At 40.8% G+C, this 17,418-nt stretch overlaps 2 protein-coding genes across 14 annotated transcripts in view; one reads left to right on the top strand and one right to left on the bottom strand.

The window, feature by feature from the left end:
• The window catches only part of LOC105422389 (uncharacterized protein F13E9.13, mitochondrial), a 263,236-nt gene that overhangs the window by 93,991 nt on the left and 151,827 nt on the right, over positions 1 to 17,418 (top strand). The gene's annotated exons all lie outside the window — the stretch shown is intronic.
• LOC148935358 (uncharacterized) lies at positions 9,988 to 11,293 on the bottom strand. The gene is made up of 2 exons (XM_089082117.1): positions 11,025 to 11,293; positions 9,988 to 10,945 (listed from the first exon to the last, which is right to left on the bottom strand). Exons 1-2 carry the CDS (start codon positions 11,291 to 11,293, stop codon positions 9,988 to 9,990), a joined length of 1,227 nt encoding a protein of 408 aa, XP_088938243.1.

The raw sequence follows: 17,418 nt of genomic DNA on the forward strand, positions 1-17,418 counted from the left end.
TGTCGATCCGTTGGATGTTCCCGCCGATAATTTGGATGAGGAGGGATTCGAGGATGGCCCCGCGGACAACCCCGCAGAGGCGAAAGGCCGCTCTCCTGGGGCCTAAATTTTTTAATGTGCTTCGTAGTATAGTTTATAGTGTAGTTCGTAGTGTTAGTTTTTTAGTGTAGTGTAGCTGTTAGTTTTTGGTAATTCTGGATATTATTGCTGGGATTATTTTCCGGACCTGCTGAGATTCTTCTCCGGTGAGTTCCAATGTTTTTGTTTTTATTTCCTTATTATTTTTATTCTATTATTCTGTACTGTGTGTTTTTTTCTTTTTATTTCCTTTTTAATTTTCCACGAACGGTTTAATTCGGTTCGCGTGCACGTTTATCGTTCGGCGGCCCATTTTTATTTTATAATTTAAGTCGCTTAATTTTTCTAGAATTGTGTAGGGTCCGATCCATAACGCGTCTAGCTTTTTTGATCTCCCTCGCCGAACTGTTTCGTCGTGTAGTAGGACTTTATCTCCTATTTCGAACGTGCGTATTTTTGTTTTCCTGTCGTATGTTTCCTTCGCTTTTTGTTTTTCTTCTTTTATATTTTCCTTCGCTATTTGATTTGCGGCTCGTATTCTTTCACGGAGTTCTTGCGCATAGTCATCGTATGTATACGATGATTTCGGTGAGCTAGTTAGGGCCGTAGGTAGTGGTGCCCGGTGCCCGTATACCAGTTCGAACGGCGTGAATCCCGTAGCGGTGTGCGGTGTCGTATTATATGCGAACATCGCATACGGTATCCATTCGTCCCAGTCTGTCTGATCATTATTAATATAATGTCTTAAATATTCGGTTAATGTCCGATGTGATCTTTCGAGTGCTCCGTTTGTTTCTGGATGATAGGCCGTCGTTTGTAATTTGTGTATTTTTAGTAATTTGCACGTATTCTTAAATAATTCGCTTGTAAAATTTGTTCCTTGGTCGGTTAATATTTTGTCTGGAATTCCATATTCTAATATAATTTTTGTGACAAATTCTTTCGCTACTGTTGTCGCCTCTTGATTTTGTATTGGTATTCCTTTGCTAAATTTTGTTAAACTGTCCTGGAATGTCAATACATATTTGTTTTCCATCGTTGTTATAGGCAAAGGTCCTACAATATCTAACGCGCATTTCTCAAATGGTTTTGTTGGAGTATCTGTTATCATTAATGGTGCTTTAGCGCGTCGTTGCAATTTATTTTTCTGGCAATATTCACATTTTGAGATGTATTGCTCAACGTCTCTTTTTAATCCTGGCCAGTTGTGGTGTAATCGTATTCTATTTATTGTTCGTTCAACGCCCTGGTGTCCTCCTATAGGTGCGTTGTGATATTCATATAATATTTGTTTCTTTTCTTCTTCTGTATATTGTTTTTCTGACGCGACGTCGTCAGTTTGCTGCCCTTCTGTTATTGCTGCTACGTTACGGCTCAATGCGTCGGCGTTAGCGTTTGCTTTCCCAGCTTTATGTATTATTTCATAATCGAATTCTTCCAATTTTAATCTCCATCTGACTAAACGTGATCCGGGATCTGTTATGTTAAATAACCATATTAACGATTTATGATCGGTAATTATTTTAAATTTTGTCCCGTATAAATAAGGTCTGAAATGTTTTACTGCCCATACTATTGCGAGTAATTCCTTTTCAGTTGTATTATAATTCTGTTCTGCTCGCGATAGTACACGGCTGGCGTACGCGACGGGTTGGTCTTGACCTACCTCGCCTTGCGATAAGACGGCTCCTATTGCATAGTCCGATGCATCCGTTGTTAGGAGAAATTCTCTCGTAAAGTCTGGATATTTTAATATCGGTGCCGTCGTTAATTTATTTTTTAATGTATCAAATGCGTTTTGCTGTTTTTCGGTCCATTCGAATTTCTCTCCCTTTTTTGTGAGTTTTGTTAGAGGTTTTGCTATTCGTGAGAAATCTTCGATAAATTTTCGGTAATATCCGGCTAATCCGATAAATGATTGCACATCTTTTACTTTTTTGGGCATAGGAAAATTTTTTACGGCGTGCAGTTTTGATGGATCTGGCGAAATTCCATTTTCCGTAATTATGTGTCCTAAATAAATCACTTCTTTTCTTAAAAATTCGCACTTGTCCGGTTGGAGCTTTAGATTGTTCTCTCTTAATCTCTGGAGAACTAATTTTAATCTTTTGTTATGCTCTATTAAGCTAGGACTGTATATTACAATATCGTCCAGATACACTAGACATTTAATTCCTTGCAACCCTGTTAAAATTGAATTCATTAATCGTTGGAAGGTTGCAGGTGCGTTTTTCAGACCAAATGGCATTCTGTTAAATTCATAATGACCGTGTGGTGTAGAGAATGCTGTTTTATTTTTATCTCGCTCCGTCATTGATATCTGGTGGTAACCTGATGCGAGATCCAGTGTCGTGAAGTATTTTGCGTTGCCCAGCTAATCAAGTATATCCGTTATATTGGGCAACGGAAATGAATCTCCGATTGTGAGATCGTTTAATTTTCTGAAGTCTATTACAATTCGTAATTTTGTTTTTCCTAACGCATCTGTCTTTTTGGGCACGACTAATAGTGGTGCGTTCCATTGGCTGACGCTCGGTCTGATAATTTCTTGTTTCAACATTTCTTGAATTTGTTTATTTACCTCGTCTTTGTGTTTTTCCGGTAAACGGTAAGGTCGTACGTTTACTGGTGACGAATCTGTTCGTACAGATATTTCATGCTTAATCTTTGTTGTGCATGATAATGTATCCCCTTCTAGGTGGAACACGTCATTGTATTCGTGACATAATTTTAATATAGATTTTCGTTCTTCTTCATTTAAATGTTCTGTGCGCAAGGAATTGTTTATTTGCTCTTCTCGAGCTATTGATTTTGTTTCTTTATTTTTTGTCTGTATTGCGTTCACAGATTCTTGTATTATTTTTTCTTGTGTATTTATTTCTTCTATTATTACTTGTGGTACTTGCACAATTTTTTCTTCTTCTGTAATGTTTATTATACTTATTGGGCACGTATAATGTCGTGGTTCGACTAGGCAACATCCAATAAAAATTCCAGGTATCATTTCCTCTGGTTTTGTCAATCCTATTATATTTTGGTTAGTTGTGACTTGTACGATTGTTTCGCTGCGCGGCCCTAAGGTTACGCGCCTGTATGGGTACAGTCTGAATTTCGTATTTTGAAATTGTACTAAATTTATTCTTGGATTGAACGCAGTCATGTATTTCCAAATAAAATCTGCTCCTAGGATTGCATCGTATTCCATTGGCGCATTATCTCGCACTATGTATACGGGGTGTCGTATCTTTTCTCGCGACAGTTGCACCGTAATATGTGCTTTGCCCAATGTTATTATTTCATGTCCTGTTATGCCTGTTAGCTTAGTTTTTTCTTCATATATTAGGACGTGGTCTAGAACATGTTTCAGTTTTATTATTGTTGCTGATGCTCCTGTATCAAACAAGAAATTTATTTTTCTATCTTTGGCTTCTGCAATCGGTAATGTGATTGCATTTAATCCAGTGTTAACGAGCGGTGTCCCCTTGACGTGTGCCACGCGATACTCTGACGCGGGACGCGGAACGGTCGATTTATCTTCGCCGGTTTCGCTCTTTTTATTTTTAAAATTCTTCGCGGAATTTTCTCTTCGCGAATTCGAAAAAATTTTTTCGGAATTTTTGCTGTTTTCCGGTTTTCTATTTAATATCCAACATTCGTGCCGTAAATGTCCTATCTTTTTGCAATAGCTACACTGTTTCTCAACTGTATTTATTCGTGGTTGCCTTTCTGGCTTAGGCAGAGTATATCTATTTGAGAAACGGCTAGTTCTACAATCGTATCCGTAGTGACCGATTTTTCCGCATTTTTCACAACGCGGACTAGGTGTATGCGTTTTAAATACTGGCCGGTTTCGATAGGTTAGCGTTCGCATGCTAGGTCCTCGCGTTTTTTCTTCCGCGGTTGCTCCTGCGATTGCTTCCTGTATTGTTTGATATCGCTGCGATCGTACAATTAATTTAATTTCTTCATGTAAACCATTCTGGTAATTGTGGAGCGCCTGCTCTTTTATATTTTCTAAGATCGCGCGTTGCTGTTCGACCGTATGATTTTTTCCTTCTTCCATGGATTCGTATAATTCCATGGCTATATTTTCGGTTCGTCTGCCGAATTCTTGTGCATTCTCGTTTGCTTTTTGTTTGAGCGAGTTGAATTCGAGTTGCAAATGTGCGGTGCTTCGTTTGCTCAAATATTCCTTTTCTAATTCTCGTTTCAATTGTTCAAAGTTTATTATATCTCGCGTACGGAAATCCATCATGGCCTTGCCTTTGAATTTAGTGCAAAGAGTGGCTTCTAATAGAGAATGTTCATCCGCGGGATGTATATTTTTTATCGCGTACGTACTTGCGTTTAGAAATTCGTACACGCGTCCTCGTGACGTGCCGTCGATCTCTGGGATCATGTTACGCGCGTCTTTCAGTGTGAGGAATGCCAGTGCGTTTCCCGGCTGGTTTCGTATATCTTGATACGAACGTCCGTAAGTTAGATCTAACGGGTGTGGTAGAAAATCCTGAGATATTCTCGTTCGTTCGCCCATAGGCAATTGTGTTTGTTGTCTTAATCCGTTGACTTGCACACGGAGATCGCGTATTTCGTCCATTAATTCTCGAATGAGGCTGTTATCGGGCGGTGCGTCGATTGTGACGCGGCGGTTCGTTCGACTTTCTTGCGGTCCATGTCTCTCGACCGAATGTCGTAATTGTAAAATTTCGTTGTCGATTTCATTCTGTTGTGCGACAGGTGAGTGAGCCATTTCGTTTATTAGCGATTGATATATATTAAAAGAATTGAATAAGCTTCCGTCTCGTAGGTTTGTATGTATGTTTTTTCGCGCTTGTACGTGTGTGTTATTGTGAGAGTCGGTGTCGTTCGGTTCGAGCAAGCTGTAATCTTTTTCGTCGTATGGAAATTCGCGTTCTGTTATTACGTGGACGTCTTCGTCACTATCGTATTGTAATACGCGGCGCACGTTATCGCGTATTTCTTTTAATGCGTTTCTCGCGGTATTTAACGCGGAGATAGTATGCGGAAAGTTTACAGAATTATTTATTGACCGAGATTTTGGCCAAGTCGCATTTGCTACACTGTCCTTCGCTGCGGACATTCGCCTTTTTAAAATATAATTTCTTGGACTTACATTAGTAGATAAATCGCATACGCTCGCATGTTCGCTGCTTGTGCTAGTGCGTCAATTGGCTGCGTGTAGTAGTGCGTGTCGGTGAAGCGTCCTTGCTGCCTGGTATCGTTGTACACGGTCAGCGCTGGCTGGCTCTCGGTGCTCGTGGACTCTCTGGTCGTTGCTCCGCTGCCACTGGACACTCGTTGTTGTAGGTCGGCACTCTACTAATATTGCACTGTACACTTGACACAATTTCGTGGGCGGCTTATTTTTTGACGAGGCCTTTTCCGTCCGCCTGTTTTCTACAGGTCTTGTATTTTTTGCTTATTGAGAATTTGATTCTTCTGCCTGTCTATTGCTGCAGGTCTTGTATTTTCTGCTTATTTTGATTCTTCTGCCTGTCTATTACTGCAGGTCTTATTTTTTCTGCTTATTGAGAGTTTGATTCTTCTGCCTGTCTATTACTGCAGGTCTTGTATTTTCTGCTTATTGAGAATTTGATTCTTCTGCCTGTCTATTACTGCAGGTCTTATTTTGTTTGGGCGGCTTACTTGTTTGATTCTGCTGGCTTGATTAACAATGATCCTCTCAAGTTGTTCTTGGGGATGGTTTTGACTATCCCACCGCTGCCACCAAAATGTTGTACCCCGGATGGGCTACAACGTTAATTTTTTGAGATAGTCGGGTCCGTTAAGCCTAAGGAGTTGGGACTCCGAGCAGGATCAAACGAATGGAAGGGAATCTTGAAATCACTAACACACTTTCTTTATGATACTTGATTTATTTAACAACTGCACAATTTCTTGGTTTTAATTATTGCTTATATTATTTCTTTCACTCACGGTTAAACGTCGGCGGGCGCGTATCGCGTTACTCTGGCGGCCGTCGACCGAGTATGTCACCTGAGACGTTGATAGTACGGCTCGCGTGAACTTCGCTGTGCTCGTGTAATATCTTGCGCGATTATAGTAACGATTCCGAACGACACGTAATGTTTGATTGATTCCCGACTCTGACTATTCCGCCTTGTGTAGCCGGTTATATAGTTTGATCGATGCCTGGTCAGCATTCTGATCGTTTGCGTCGATCGGTTGCGTGATATTGATCAATCAATATCACGCTCGATTTGATCATCAAATTTAGGAATTTGCTGATCAGCTTTTTCGCAATGTTCTCGCGATGCATTTCTTCGGTCTTTCGAAAGACTGGTCGCGATTTCGGCGATCACACATTTGTGTAATCTTTCGAAGGACTTTTCGAGGTTCGTGCAACCTAATTTTGTTGCCATGCGGACTACTTTTATTATTGGTTGTAGGCCTGGCTACAACACACTGCAACAACCGAAATATCGATTGGACGACTTGGAAAATTTACTAACATCGATAGAAGAAATCGACTACTTTACGTTCTCCAACAACAGTGATGTCATTCCACCGAGCGAGGCACGTCCCAATTCGATCTTCGTCTTCGACGACGTTGCGTGCGATAAGCAAGATGCTGTGAGAGAATACTTTTCGATGGGCCGACGTTCACTCGAACGTCGATTGCTTCTATCTCTGTCAGACGTACGCGAGAATACCTAAACATCTGATACGCGACAATGCGAACCTGCTGATTTTGTTCAAACAGGATGGTACCAACTTGAAACATGTTTACAACGATCACGTGAATACCGACATGTCATACGATGAATTCTGTGCGTTATGCCGCGATTGTTGGCAGCGCGAGTATGGATTTCTAGTGATAGATAAGGACAGTCCGCTTATCAATGGGCGATACAGAAAGGAATTTAATACGTTCGCGGTACCGTAACGTGGTTAATCGATGTCGATACGTGGAACAGGCAACATGGATAACACCAAAGATCGCGAGAAAATAGCGAAACAGATTGCGAAAACGAGCGATTCGATTCGCAAAAAATATCGCGCTTTAAAAATTGTTAAAATAGCTGAAGATACGTAAGCGTTGGAGAAACGCTTCAAGTCCATCGTCGAACCTCTAAAACAGATTGTTGAAAAAACCGAGGAATCTCAATCGATTGAAAGAGAAGCAAAGGATCTCGGTATTAAGAAAAAACAAAAACGTGAAGACAGCGATAACGACAACGATAACGATATTACTACTACTACTACTACTACTACTGACAAGGATTCATATTGGACGGATGTTGGATGGTTGAAATTAACGCCGCAGTCTAAAAAACGACGTACAACGAAAGAATTGAAAGCCGCGTCAGATTCACTCGTGTTCGAGTCTACACCGATACAACCATCGAAAGACCCACCGAAAGAACCACCGCTGTTCCTGCAAAAGGAAGATGTTTTCGAAACAAAAGACGCCAGTGAACCGTCATTCGAAACAACCATCAAACAGAGTCTGCAAACGCAACAAGGTCGAGAAGCGTTGCATAATCAGCTGGGACCATTAGGGCAAAAGTACGTAAGCCCTCTTCTCGATGATAATGGAAAAAACGATACATTTGATCGCGTATACGGTGTTTATTTCGATAAAAACAGTGATGCGATGCTTGGTGACAAGAAATTTGACGTTGACAAAAATGACTCCATAATCATAGACAATGTGAGATACAATGGTACACCAGGATTGTACGAATTGATCTTCAAGAGACTTCCCGATGACGCGGTTTTTACCGAGGATGATAAACAAACGTATAAAAGTATATTGTTAACAACAAATGCTCATAGACGTGGTCACAGCGCCCATAATCCCATCAAGGGCAATAGGGGATCCAAGTATATTAACATCATCGCTCCGCTCGTATCTACGTATGGAAGTAGCGGGCGTAAAAAGGGTGCAGGCATGAGCAATATACCAACCGCCATGAAGTTAAACGACAACAAGATCGATTACATGCATTGGGACGATCCCAACGAACTGGTGGATCAACTCCGATTGCTCGACGCTTCGCACCGAGCTGGTAACAACGCTCACGACAACGAGATGCTGTCGATCATCGAGGAACTTCACGAAGCCAGCATTATTATAAATTAATCGCGTATCGACGAAACGAGCCAGTCGATTAACGTCAGTGAGGAAAAAAACAATTTTAAATTGTATATCTTATTTACTATTAAACATCGTTGAAACATGCGATCCGATGGACGTGAAAAAAATGTTAGCTCCGAGAGGCGACGACTCGTTGAGGAATTGCACGCTCCGGCGAGGAGAAATTTTCCACGAAGACGTGTCATAATTCGGGGATACGACGATCTGTGGCAGGCTGACATCGTCGAGATGCGTCCGTACTCGAGTTTCAATAGAGGTCATCACTACATACTCACCGTCATCGATGCGTTGAGCAAGTACACCTGGGCCGCTCAAGAGCAAGGTCGGAAGCGAGACGGGTAACGCTATCGCTAAGATAATTCGAGAGAGCGGAAGATGCCCGAGAAACTTGCAAACGGATATGGGAAAGGAATTTTACAATGCCGATGTGCAAAAACTCTTGAAAAAACACAACGTTAATCATTATTCCACGTATACGGTGTTGAAGGCATCGATCATCGAGCGATTCAATCGCTCGCTTAAGAACGACATGTGGAAGATGTTTACGCTCCACGGCACTTACAAGTGGGTCGACGCGCTACCGCGTCTCGTGTCAGATTACAACGCGCGCAAGCATCGCACTATCGGCATACGACCCGTTGACGTAACTCCCGCGATCGCCAAAAGACTTTTGGATAAGGTATACAGCGCGATGAAGATCGCAGGTCCAGCAAAATTCAAAGTAGGCGAATCGGTACGCGTGAGCAAGTACAAGACAATTTTCGAGTTTACGCAGTTCGACGGCGATTAAGTTTTCCGCAAAGACGCTGCGGCTGTGGAAATTTGGTTTCGCGATCATTGCCTCCGCGCCATACCGTCCATCCCATTTGGTCAAAAGTTTAACGTCGACGTGATTGCGCATATTTTCCATTGTTTTACCGAATATCGCGTTCATTAATTTGTACAAATTTTTTTCGAAATCGTTTTTCGCATACATTCTAAAGTGTGTATTGAGTTCGATGTAATCGCGGAGCCAGGCGGATTGAGCAAATTCTAGTACGCGATATATCTTTGCGATACGAAGACCATGGCGCGTACATTGCTGCAGGTTGCGATAATGAATGACGTACCACTTCTTATCGTATAACGTCGCGAGAAGTTTATCCTGCCGCGTGCCGGGTGGTTTATCGCGCGTCGGACAGAAAGGTAGGTCAGTGTGTCGATCGTGCAAATGATGCGGATACTCGAGATTGACCTCGAGAATATAATCCGTAGACGAATCCGGAGCGATCGCGCTCGCATCAAAGTTCTCAATGTCTTCCATCCATCGAAATTCGACATAAGGCAACCGTTGACACATCGCCCATCTGTACAGATTATTTACGTCAAAGTACATAAGGTATGATGACGGTTTCGACGAGTCGTACGAACGCATGTACTTGTTATTGGCCTGCGCGTATCTGCCGGAACATTGACTGAGACCGCCGGGTATACCGCGTTCGATAAACATAACCATATCGATGTCGGTGAGCAACTCAAATTTTACGCGCGTATGTTTCAACACGGCGTCCCACGTGAAACCTGGCAATGTATAGTAGTGCGCGGGATCGAGTCCATAACTCGCGACGCAACTTTCGCGGAAATTTTCGAAAACGTCGACCAATAACAAGACATCAGTCTTGAGATATAGATCGCTGTATTCGCCGAGCGTTCGGATGCAGAACCGTTGCCAGACGTTCGCGGCGTGCGCGTAATCGTTCTTCGACACTGTGTCACCGATCAACGAGCTAGAATGATTCGCGCGGTGGTAGGTGCGTGTCCTGCAGCTTGTCCGCGCGATCCACGTATTCGTACGGAAAGACACCTTTGCGCGTCAACAAGTCCAAATCTTCGTTTGAGACCGTGGAAAATTCGGAATGTAAAATTTTTAATTTTTCTTTCGTTAGAAAAGATGCTAATTTATCAAGGCTGATATTTAAAAATTTGTACGAATCTATGAACCGTAAGCGTACGCAATTTCGCGAATCTGATCTCTCGGTGGTATCTTTAACGTGTTTTGTAAACGAAATATATTTTTCTTTTGTTATCGGCAGCACGTCGATCCTGCCTTCGAACGCCGTAGCTATTTCCGTGATGATAAAGTGCGCGTCATAACCGGATAAGTTGTAAAATATTATGGGAATGCAATATGAATCTTTATAATTTAGATTACAATTTAAGTGCGCGGGACTACGGTAACGACCGGTAAAATGGCAATGATCGCGTACCCGCGTGTCGTCCGACGTAAATGATTTCTCGCAAATGTGACAACGCGTCGCGCTACGATATGCCTCCCACTGCTCTCTCGACAACGTTTCCATGGAGACATTCGCGGATAACAGAATTTTTACTTGATGCGCCAAATCTTCGAGTTGCCGAACGAACCACGCAACGCAGTTTTCGTCGCGACGAAATCGATATATCGATAACGCGTCGTCGTACGAGCATCGCACGTATGCGATGCTAAATACCTCGTGCTGCTGGTAGGTGTACGATGCGTCTTCCCTCTCTGCCGGTTCCGTTCGCCGTAGTACGCACTCCAAGTCCGCATAAACGATGAATGGAAGTCGTTTCTTATTCGTGTGGTTCTTGAATTCGAGCCACTTGTCGTCCTCGCTCGGCACTCGGATGGCGCAATTGTTTATCTTTTCGCAGTCCGTGTTATGTGACTGCAATCTTTCAGACGAACTAAAGTAATGTAGACATCTGCAAACGGAAAATATGCTTTTTAGTATTTAATAAACAATTTTATAAGAGAAATAATAAAATTTGTTAAAATACATACCGGTCGCAAAAGTATTTCTTATGTCCGTATTTATTCAGTTGTGAGCTCACAAGACGGGACAGATCTTTGATGTACGCAAAGTGCCCCGCGTTGTCGTCGCGCGGATCCTGCACGTACAATAGATTTGCGTGCTTCTCCATCTTCCTTGATGTCAGCCGTATCGGGAGAATTCTCCCGATACGGCTCCTTTTCTCCTTTTCCTTGATACCGTAGACGTTGATTGAGATGTCGTTGAGATGTTCGAACTTCTTAATTTGATTCAACGTCATCGGAAACGTAATGTCTTGCAAATTTAACACCGTATAATGCGGGTATGACAATTCCCGATTTGTATTCCTTTCGGCCGGATGTAGAGCCGCGACAACCGACTACGCGAAACACGCATTGTCATTGGATCGTACATTGATCACCGCTCGCTTTAACATAATTTCCCGCGGTAATTCGATGTAACATCCCGCGTGCATTGGATTATATTTGTTCATGTTTACAATCAAATTTAAAATTCGCGACAACGCCCATCCACTGTCGCGTTCTTGGAATTCTTCGAGCGACGCCAACGTGGGTTCGATAACGTACTGCTCGTACCACTCATCCAAATTTGACACTCGAAAGAGTTTATTTTTAGTGTTTATACTTTTGTTCGCGTGTTTATCGCCCGTCACAAACTCGCCGTTAAATGCAGTGTTCACTTTCACACTATCGTGTCTTTGTACAATATCTCGCACTCGCTCGAGCACTACACCACCAGCGTCTTCTAAAAATTGTCGCGGCTCGATATAGTCCACATTGATCACCGTACCAGTCAATATACGGTTTTCAAATGCCGTATTGGTCTCTCGCCAAACGAGAGATCCAGTGTCTCTACTCGCATATTCACCACCAACGTGCACGAAACGTCTTTCTAGTTGTACTTTTGCACCCGCGAGTCGCGCGATCCTCCCCACCGCAGATTGTCTATTTGCAACGGTGAGTCGAGGACGCTTAACACGGCTAAGTTCCTCGAGTTGTTCGATGCACTCCTCACATCGTTGCAACCACGCGAAACACTCCACCAAGGTAGCGACTTGGCTGCACTGCTCCAGCAGCTCGCGTTCCACTTGCTCTAGGTGTTCCATATTGCAAAATCTTGATTCTTTTAAATTGTTGTACTGTCTCATCAAAACAATTTTACATTTTTTTACTTTCTTTTTTTCTTTTCTCTATAGCTGCTTTAACTCGAAGTATATAAAGCGTTGTATTTCCGATATGTCCGGAGATTGATGGGAATAGAACAACCATATATGATTATCCTCGCTTCTTGGAATTATCTCTGCTACTTTTTGTCGCGAGAGAGGTAATAATATATTGTATGCGTGTCCTCTATAATGATAATATGTGCACGTTTCCAGAATTATTTCCGCTCTCTCAGAAGGAGCAGAGAAGCAGAGAGTTGAATTGTAGCGTCCCTTAACTCTTGGACGAGAAATCGGGAAATGGAGAGTTGGGGTATAGTGTCTCTTTATAAAATACACCGCCACGTTCACTGATAGATGAGAGATTGAATCCCATAACGGAGAACTTGTTAATTCTTCCAATGATCTTTCCATATTGTTTTTATATCACATCACACTCTTCCACGAAGCACTTGCATATGCCTCGTTCACAATGTTGTCTTTTTTCAATTTGTGCAAATTGGGCACATGTTGCATGGCATTATCATACAGACGGACTGTTAGCAATTGGAGCAAAATCGGCTGTTTAGCGCATTGAGAGTATCTATCTCGTGCTTCCTAACGGCATACAATACTCCAATGTCAGTGTCCGCCAGACGAACCATGCATTCGGCACACAGAGTTAGTGCACCACCCGTTGAATAATAAAATTGTATTGAACAATACTTTTTATTATTATTCAACGCAAGAAGTTCCAAACGGATAACAATTTTTTTTGCATAATCCGTAAGATCATCACTTTGATCACTTACGTAATTGCTATCATCAGACAATGCGTGCTCTTCGTCTTCAATATCAATGTCAATATTGTCAATATTGTCAATCTCTATTTCTTCTTCATTTTCAAACACTTCGTCCACTATATTCACAAAGTCTTCCTCATCCATATTAAACATTTTTTCTATATTCAACACATTATCCATTTTCACCGTCACCTATTTTTTTCACACACATTAGACTTCCATCTACTGTGATCCTGCACACCCCATGACCCATTATATATCATCGACAATTTCTTTGTTCCTTTGTCGGAGCATCATCATAGGTCTCCCCAATTTGTTTATAGCAGCCGGAGTATCGGCGCTTCTCTTGACACGCCGCGACACGTACGTCGATTTCTACGAAGAGCTATCTTTTCACGAGCTCTTCCTAGAAAACAAAATTTGAACGTCATCGCGCTCCTTTGCGAACATGTCGCTACATGTTTGATTGCAACAATGCAATTTCTAGAAAAAAAGGGAGGGGAGGGGTTAACGGTTTGCCATGTCAAAAAATTTACGCGATCAGTCCTCCTCCATCGAACAATCTGCACGACAAAAAAGGTACTCCGCTCCTCCATCATTCAAACAACACGCAATGTATTCCGCCAAAGGAAGCAGTGCACCGTACAATGGCGAAAAACAAAAGAAGGAATGTAACGCGTAAGTTTCAACTGCATTTTTTTTATTTTTTTCTCTTTTTTTCCAATATTGTGCAATATTATATATTTAATTTCCACAGTATTTCGGTGGAGCGTCGCGCGATGCGCTTACTGAGCAGACGTTACACTCTGACGGCCACGGGTTACAAATTTGGAAATTGGAATCAACGTTGGTCCACCGAGCTACGTGGAGATCGCTCTGGGAGATCATCGGGGACAGGAATTGATACTGTCTCTCGAAACGTGGAAGGGACTCTACGAGCAGCGATGGAATATCTATAAATTGTTGCGAAACGATTACAAAGACAATTTTATAAGCGTCGGACCGTTAACCGTCAGAGTTTACCTGATGAACGACATTACACTCGTACGTCTTGAATCTTTGAACGTACGCGTAACGATGATCGAATCGACCCTGCGCCGTATGTTTGATCTGGACGAATGTATCGATGTGACGATCGACTCGTCAGATTCGTCGATACGATCGATACCAAGTATACGCGATTCTTCAACATCGCGTCTGTTGTAACAGATCCCGAGGAAGTGCCGAACGCGATACGCGATTGCGATACATTCGATAGACGTCAACTCATCGATTGCGAGCTGTTAGCTTTAATTTTTAGTATATAAGAAAAAACATGTGAATAAAAAAATTTCATACTTAAAAATGTATTCAATTTGTTTAAAAAATATAAACATATATAATATGCAAAAAAACATATATTTCTTTCTTCTCCACCATAAAATAATTAGAAAAAAATAACATTCGCCATAAGAGAGAGAGAGCCGCAACGGAAGAGATAATAGGTATACGAGAGAGATATATTTATTTTTTTACTCGGCGGCAGTGACGATGGCGGCGGTGGCGGCGGCGGTGGCGGTCCCCCCCCCACTGACGTCATGTCCACGCGCAATTTTTTATATCATCTTCGCCGCCCATTTTGTTTATATCGCCTTGCTATCTTATCCTATTTGTTTATCTCACCTCGTTTCGTCTTTCTTCACTACCCTCCCCGCCCGTGACGTCATGTCCTTCGAGTCGCAATTTTCTATTTATTTATCTATATATTTATCTTCTTGTTTATCTATTTGTTTATATTTCCTTCACCGAATCCTACTATCTTATCTCCCCCCCTGCGGCTTAGTTCAAAGGACTGCCGCCTCTGACTTCCCCCTCTCCTCTTCCCCGCGCCTTCCGTTCCCCACCCGCACTCCCCTCAACGCTTCTGAGTTAGAATCGGTGTTATATTCCTACTTGTGTCCGATTGGCACTGTGTTCGATTGGCACTGTGTCCGATTGGCACTGTGTCCGATTGTCACTGTGTCCGATTGTCACTGTGTTCGATTGTTACTGCGTCCGATTTCAACTACCTAATGGCCGTTCCGTATTGTGTCCGTTTGGACCTGTGTCCAATCCATTCAACTTGCTGTATCCGATTTATTCTGTGCGCAACTGGGACTCACTCAAAATTAATTATACGGAAAATATTGACAAGAGGAAGAATACGAGACAGAATTTGGAATTCTGGATTACTTAATAAATTGGTACATTATTTATATAATAGTTACACAACTTTGATTTATCTAATGTAATCAGAAATCAATTTTGCCATTAGAAATGTTGTATAGATATTAAATCATTGATATACCGATTTATCAAGTAATTCGTATTCTTCCTCTTGTCAATATTTTCCATATAATTAATTTTGAGTGAATCCCAGTTGCGCACAGAATAAATCGGGCAATACGTTTCCGAATAGTTTCATCTTAATTGCGTTCTTGTATATTATAATAATATAAAATTAGAGTACTAGATAAACTAACTGTCAATATTTTTATAGGTTATATTATATCGAAATTGGTCATGTCATTTATTCCAATCAATAAATATGTAGTCGCTTCTCGATAAATGTCACAGTCGATAATGTAAATAACTATATTTGGAACTATCACTTAGAACTTTTAGAGATTATATCAATGACAGATTCAGGTTATGGAACATATGTCTTAGAAAAGATGTCTTTAAGACGTCAGAAAGACATTTTTCTGACATAATCTTAAAAACGTCTTTAAAAGGATATCTTTAAGACGTCTTTCTCAAGACGTCTTTAAGACATGTTCAAAAGAAGTAATTATGATGTCTTTTGGTAAAGTCTTAAAGACATCTCTTATAAGACGTCTTTTAGACGTTTTTTAGACATGCATGCTGTCTGAGGATGATCCTATCAGCTTCCTTGACATCCTTGTAATAATTAAAGAGGGAAGGATAATTTTCGATCTGTACAAGAAACCCATTAATTCGAGTAAATACTTAAATTTCCACTCTCATCATCCTTTAGCACACAAAAGAGGCGTCATTTTTTATATGGTCGATAGGACTATCTCTCTCTCTCTCTCTCTCTCTCTCTCTCTCTCTCTCTCTCTCTCTCTCTCTCTCTCTCTCTCTCTCTCTCTCTCTCTCTCTCTCCCATCCTGAATTCCACACTAAAAATTTAGAACTTCATCAACATTTTACTCTTAAATAACTCTTATCCACTTGATTTTATTTTTGCAACTATGAATAAACATTAAAATATCACATGATTATCAATAATCATTAAATATATGTCACATTCAGAATCGTATAATTCGATTGATGATATCGTTGATGAAATCGACAATGTAGTTCCTCACAAACCGTTTTTCCTAATTCCTTATATGAAAAGCATCGGAAAGGTTCTCAATGCTAGCTAAGATACAACTTATTACGATTAGTTTATTCTTTAACAAATTTTCTAACTAAATCCATAAAAGTAGACAAAGATACATTACATCCGATGTCATGCCCTGAAGTTGTATATGAAATTAGTTGTAATGATTGTGACGCTACTCATGTAGATTAAACCAAAAGAGCTTAAAATGAGAATCAATGAACTTTTCCGAGATATCAAAAAAGATAATAGCTCCCTTTCGGTCATCTCAAGTCATAGAATGGAATCTAATCATGTTTTGATTGGGATAATATTAAAATTTTGGAAAGAACTGTTCTGGAATAAGAAATCGTCTCTGAAATGATATTCCTTCTAAAAAAGACATGACATCGATACTCGCATCTCTCGAAATTATTGTTGCCGCTTTTCTGCGATGCCAATTGATTTTCTCGCTGCGCTAATTTCGTGAATAGCTGTCATTGCATTGATCTCACAGAGATCTCGTTTTGACAATTGTGTATCAAGAAGTTAAAAATATTATAATAGTATTACATTAATTTTTGCTCTTGTATTGAAAAAGATAAATAGCGCGCACGAAGCGCGTATTTGTAATGTCTAGTATATTAAAAAATAGACTCATGGCTTAAATAAACAAAGTGACACAGATCTTTTATCGGATTGCTACTTTCCTATCTTTAATCTACCTTTTTTTTCTAATAAGAATCCATCTCCATCTGACATCCCCTCCTAATCATGTTATTTAATTTTTATTTTTGTACACGGTCGATCTTTGTCTTATTCTCTCGCAGAGTTTTCTTTGTGACAGATATTCATTGTAATGAAATTTTAATTTTTATTTTAATTTCCGACAGTTTCAATATGCAGTTTGGCGATCTCCAAGGTATTGTAATCGTTTTTCATACTTTTTGTTCATTTAAATTAGCACATCTCATTATTGTATGTCATTACCATTTTTTATCAATTATTTTCTTCACGTTGGTCAACTTTCACAATTTTTTTTTCTTTTCTTTCGTTTGTTTAATCAACCAACAATCTTTTCTGTTTATTATGAT

Source organism: Pogonomyrmex barbatus, unplaced genomic scaffold, assembly GCF_055798465.1.
Source record: "Pogonomyrmex barbatus isolate J1 unplaced genomic scaffold, ASM5579846v1 scaffold5, whole genome shotgun sequence".
Taxonomy (NCBI): Eukaryota; Metazoa; Arthropoda; class Insecta; order Hymenoptera; family Formicidae; genus Pogonomyrmex; species Pogonomyrmex barbatus.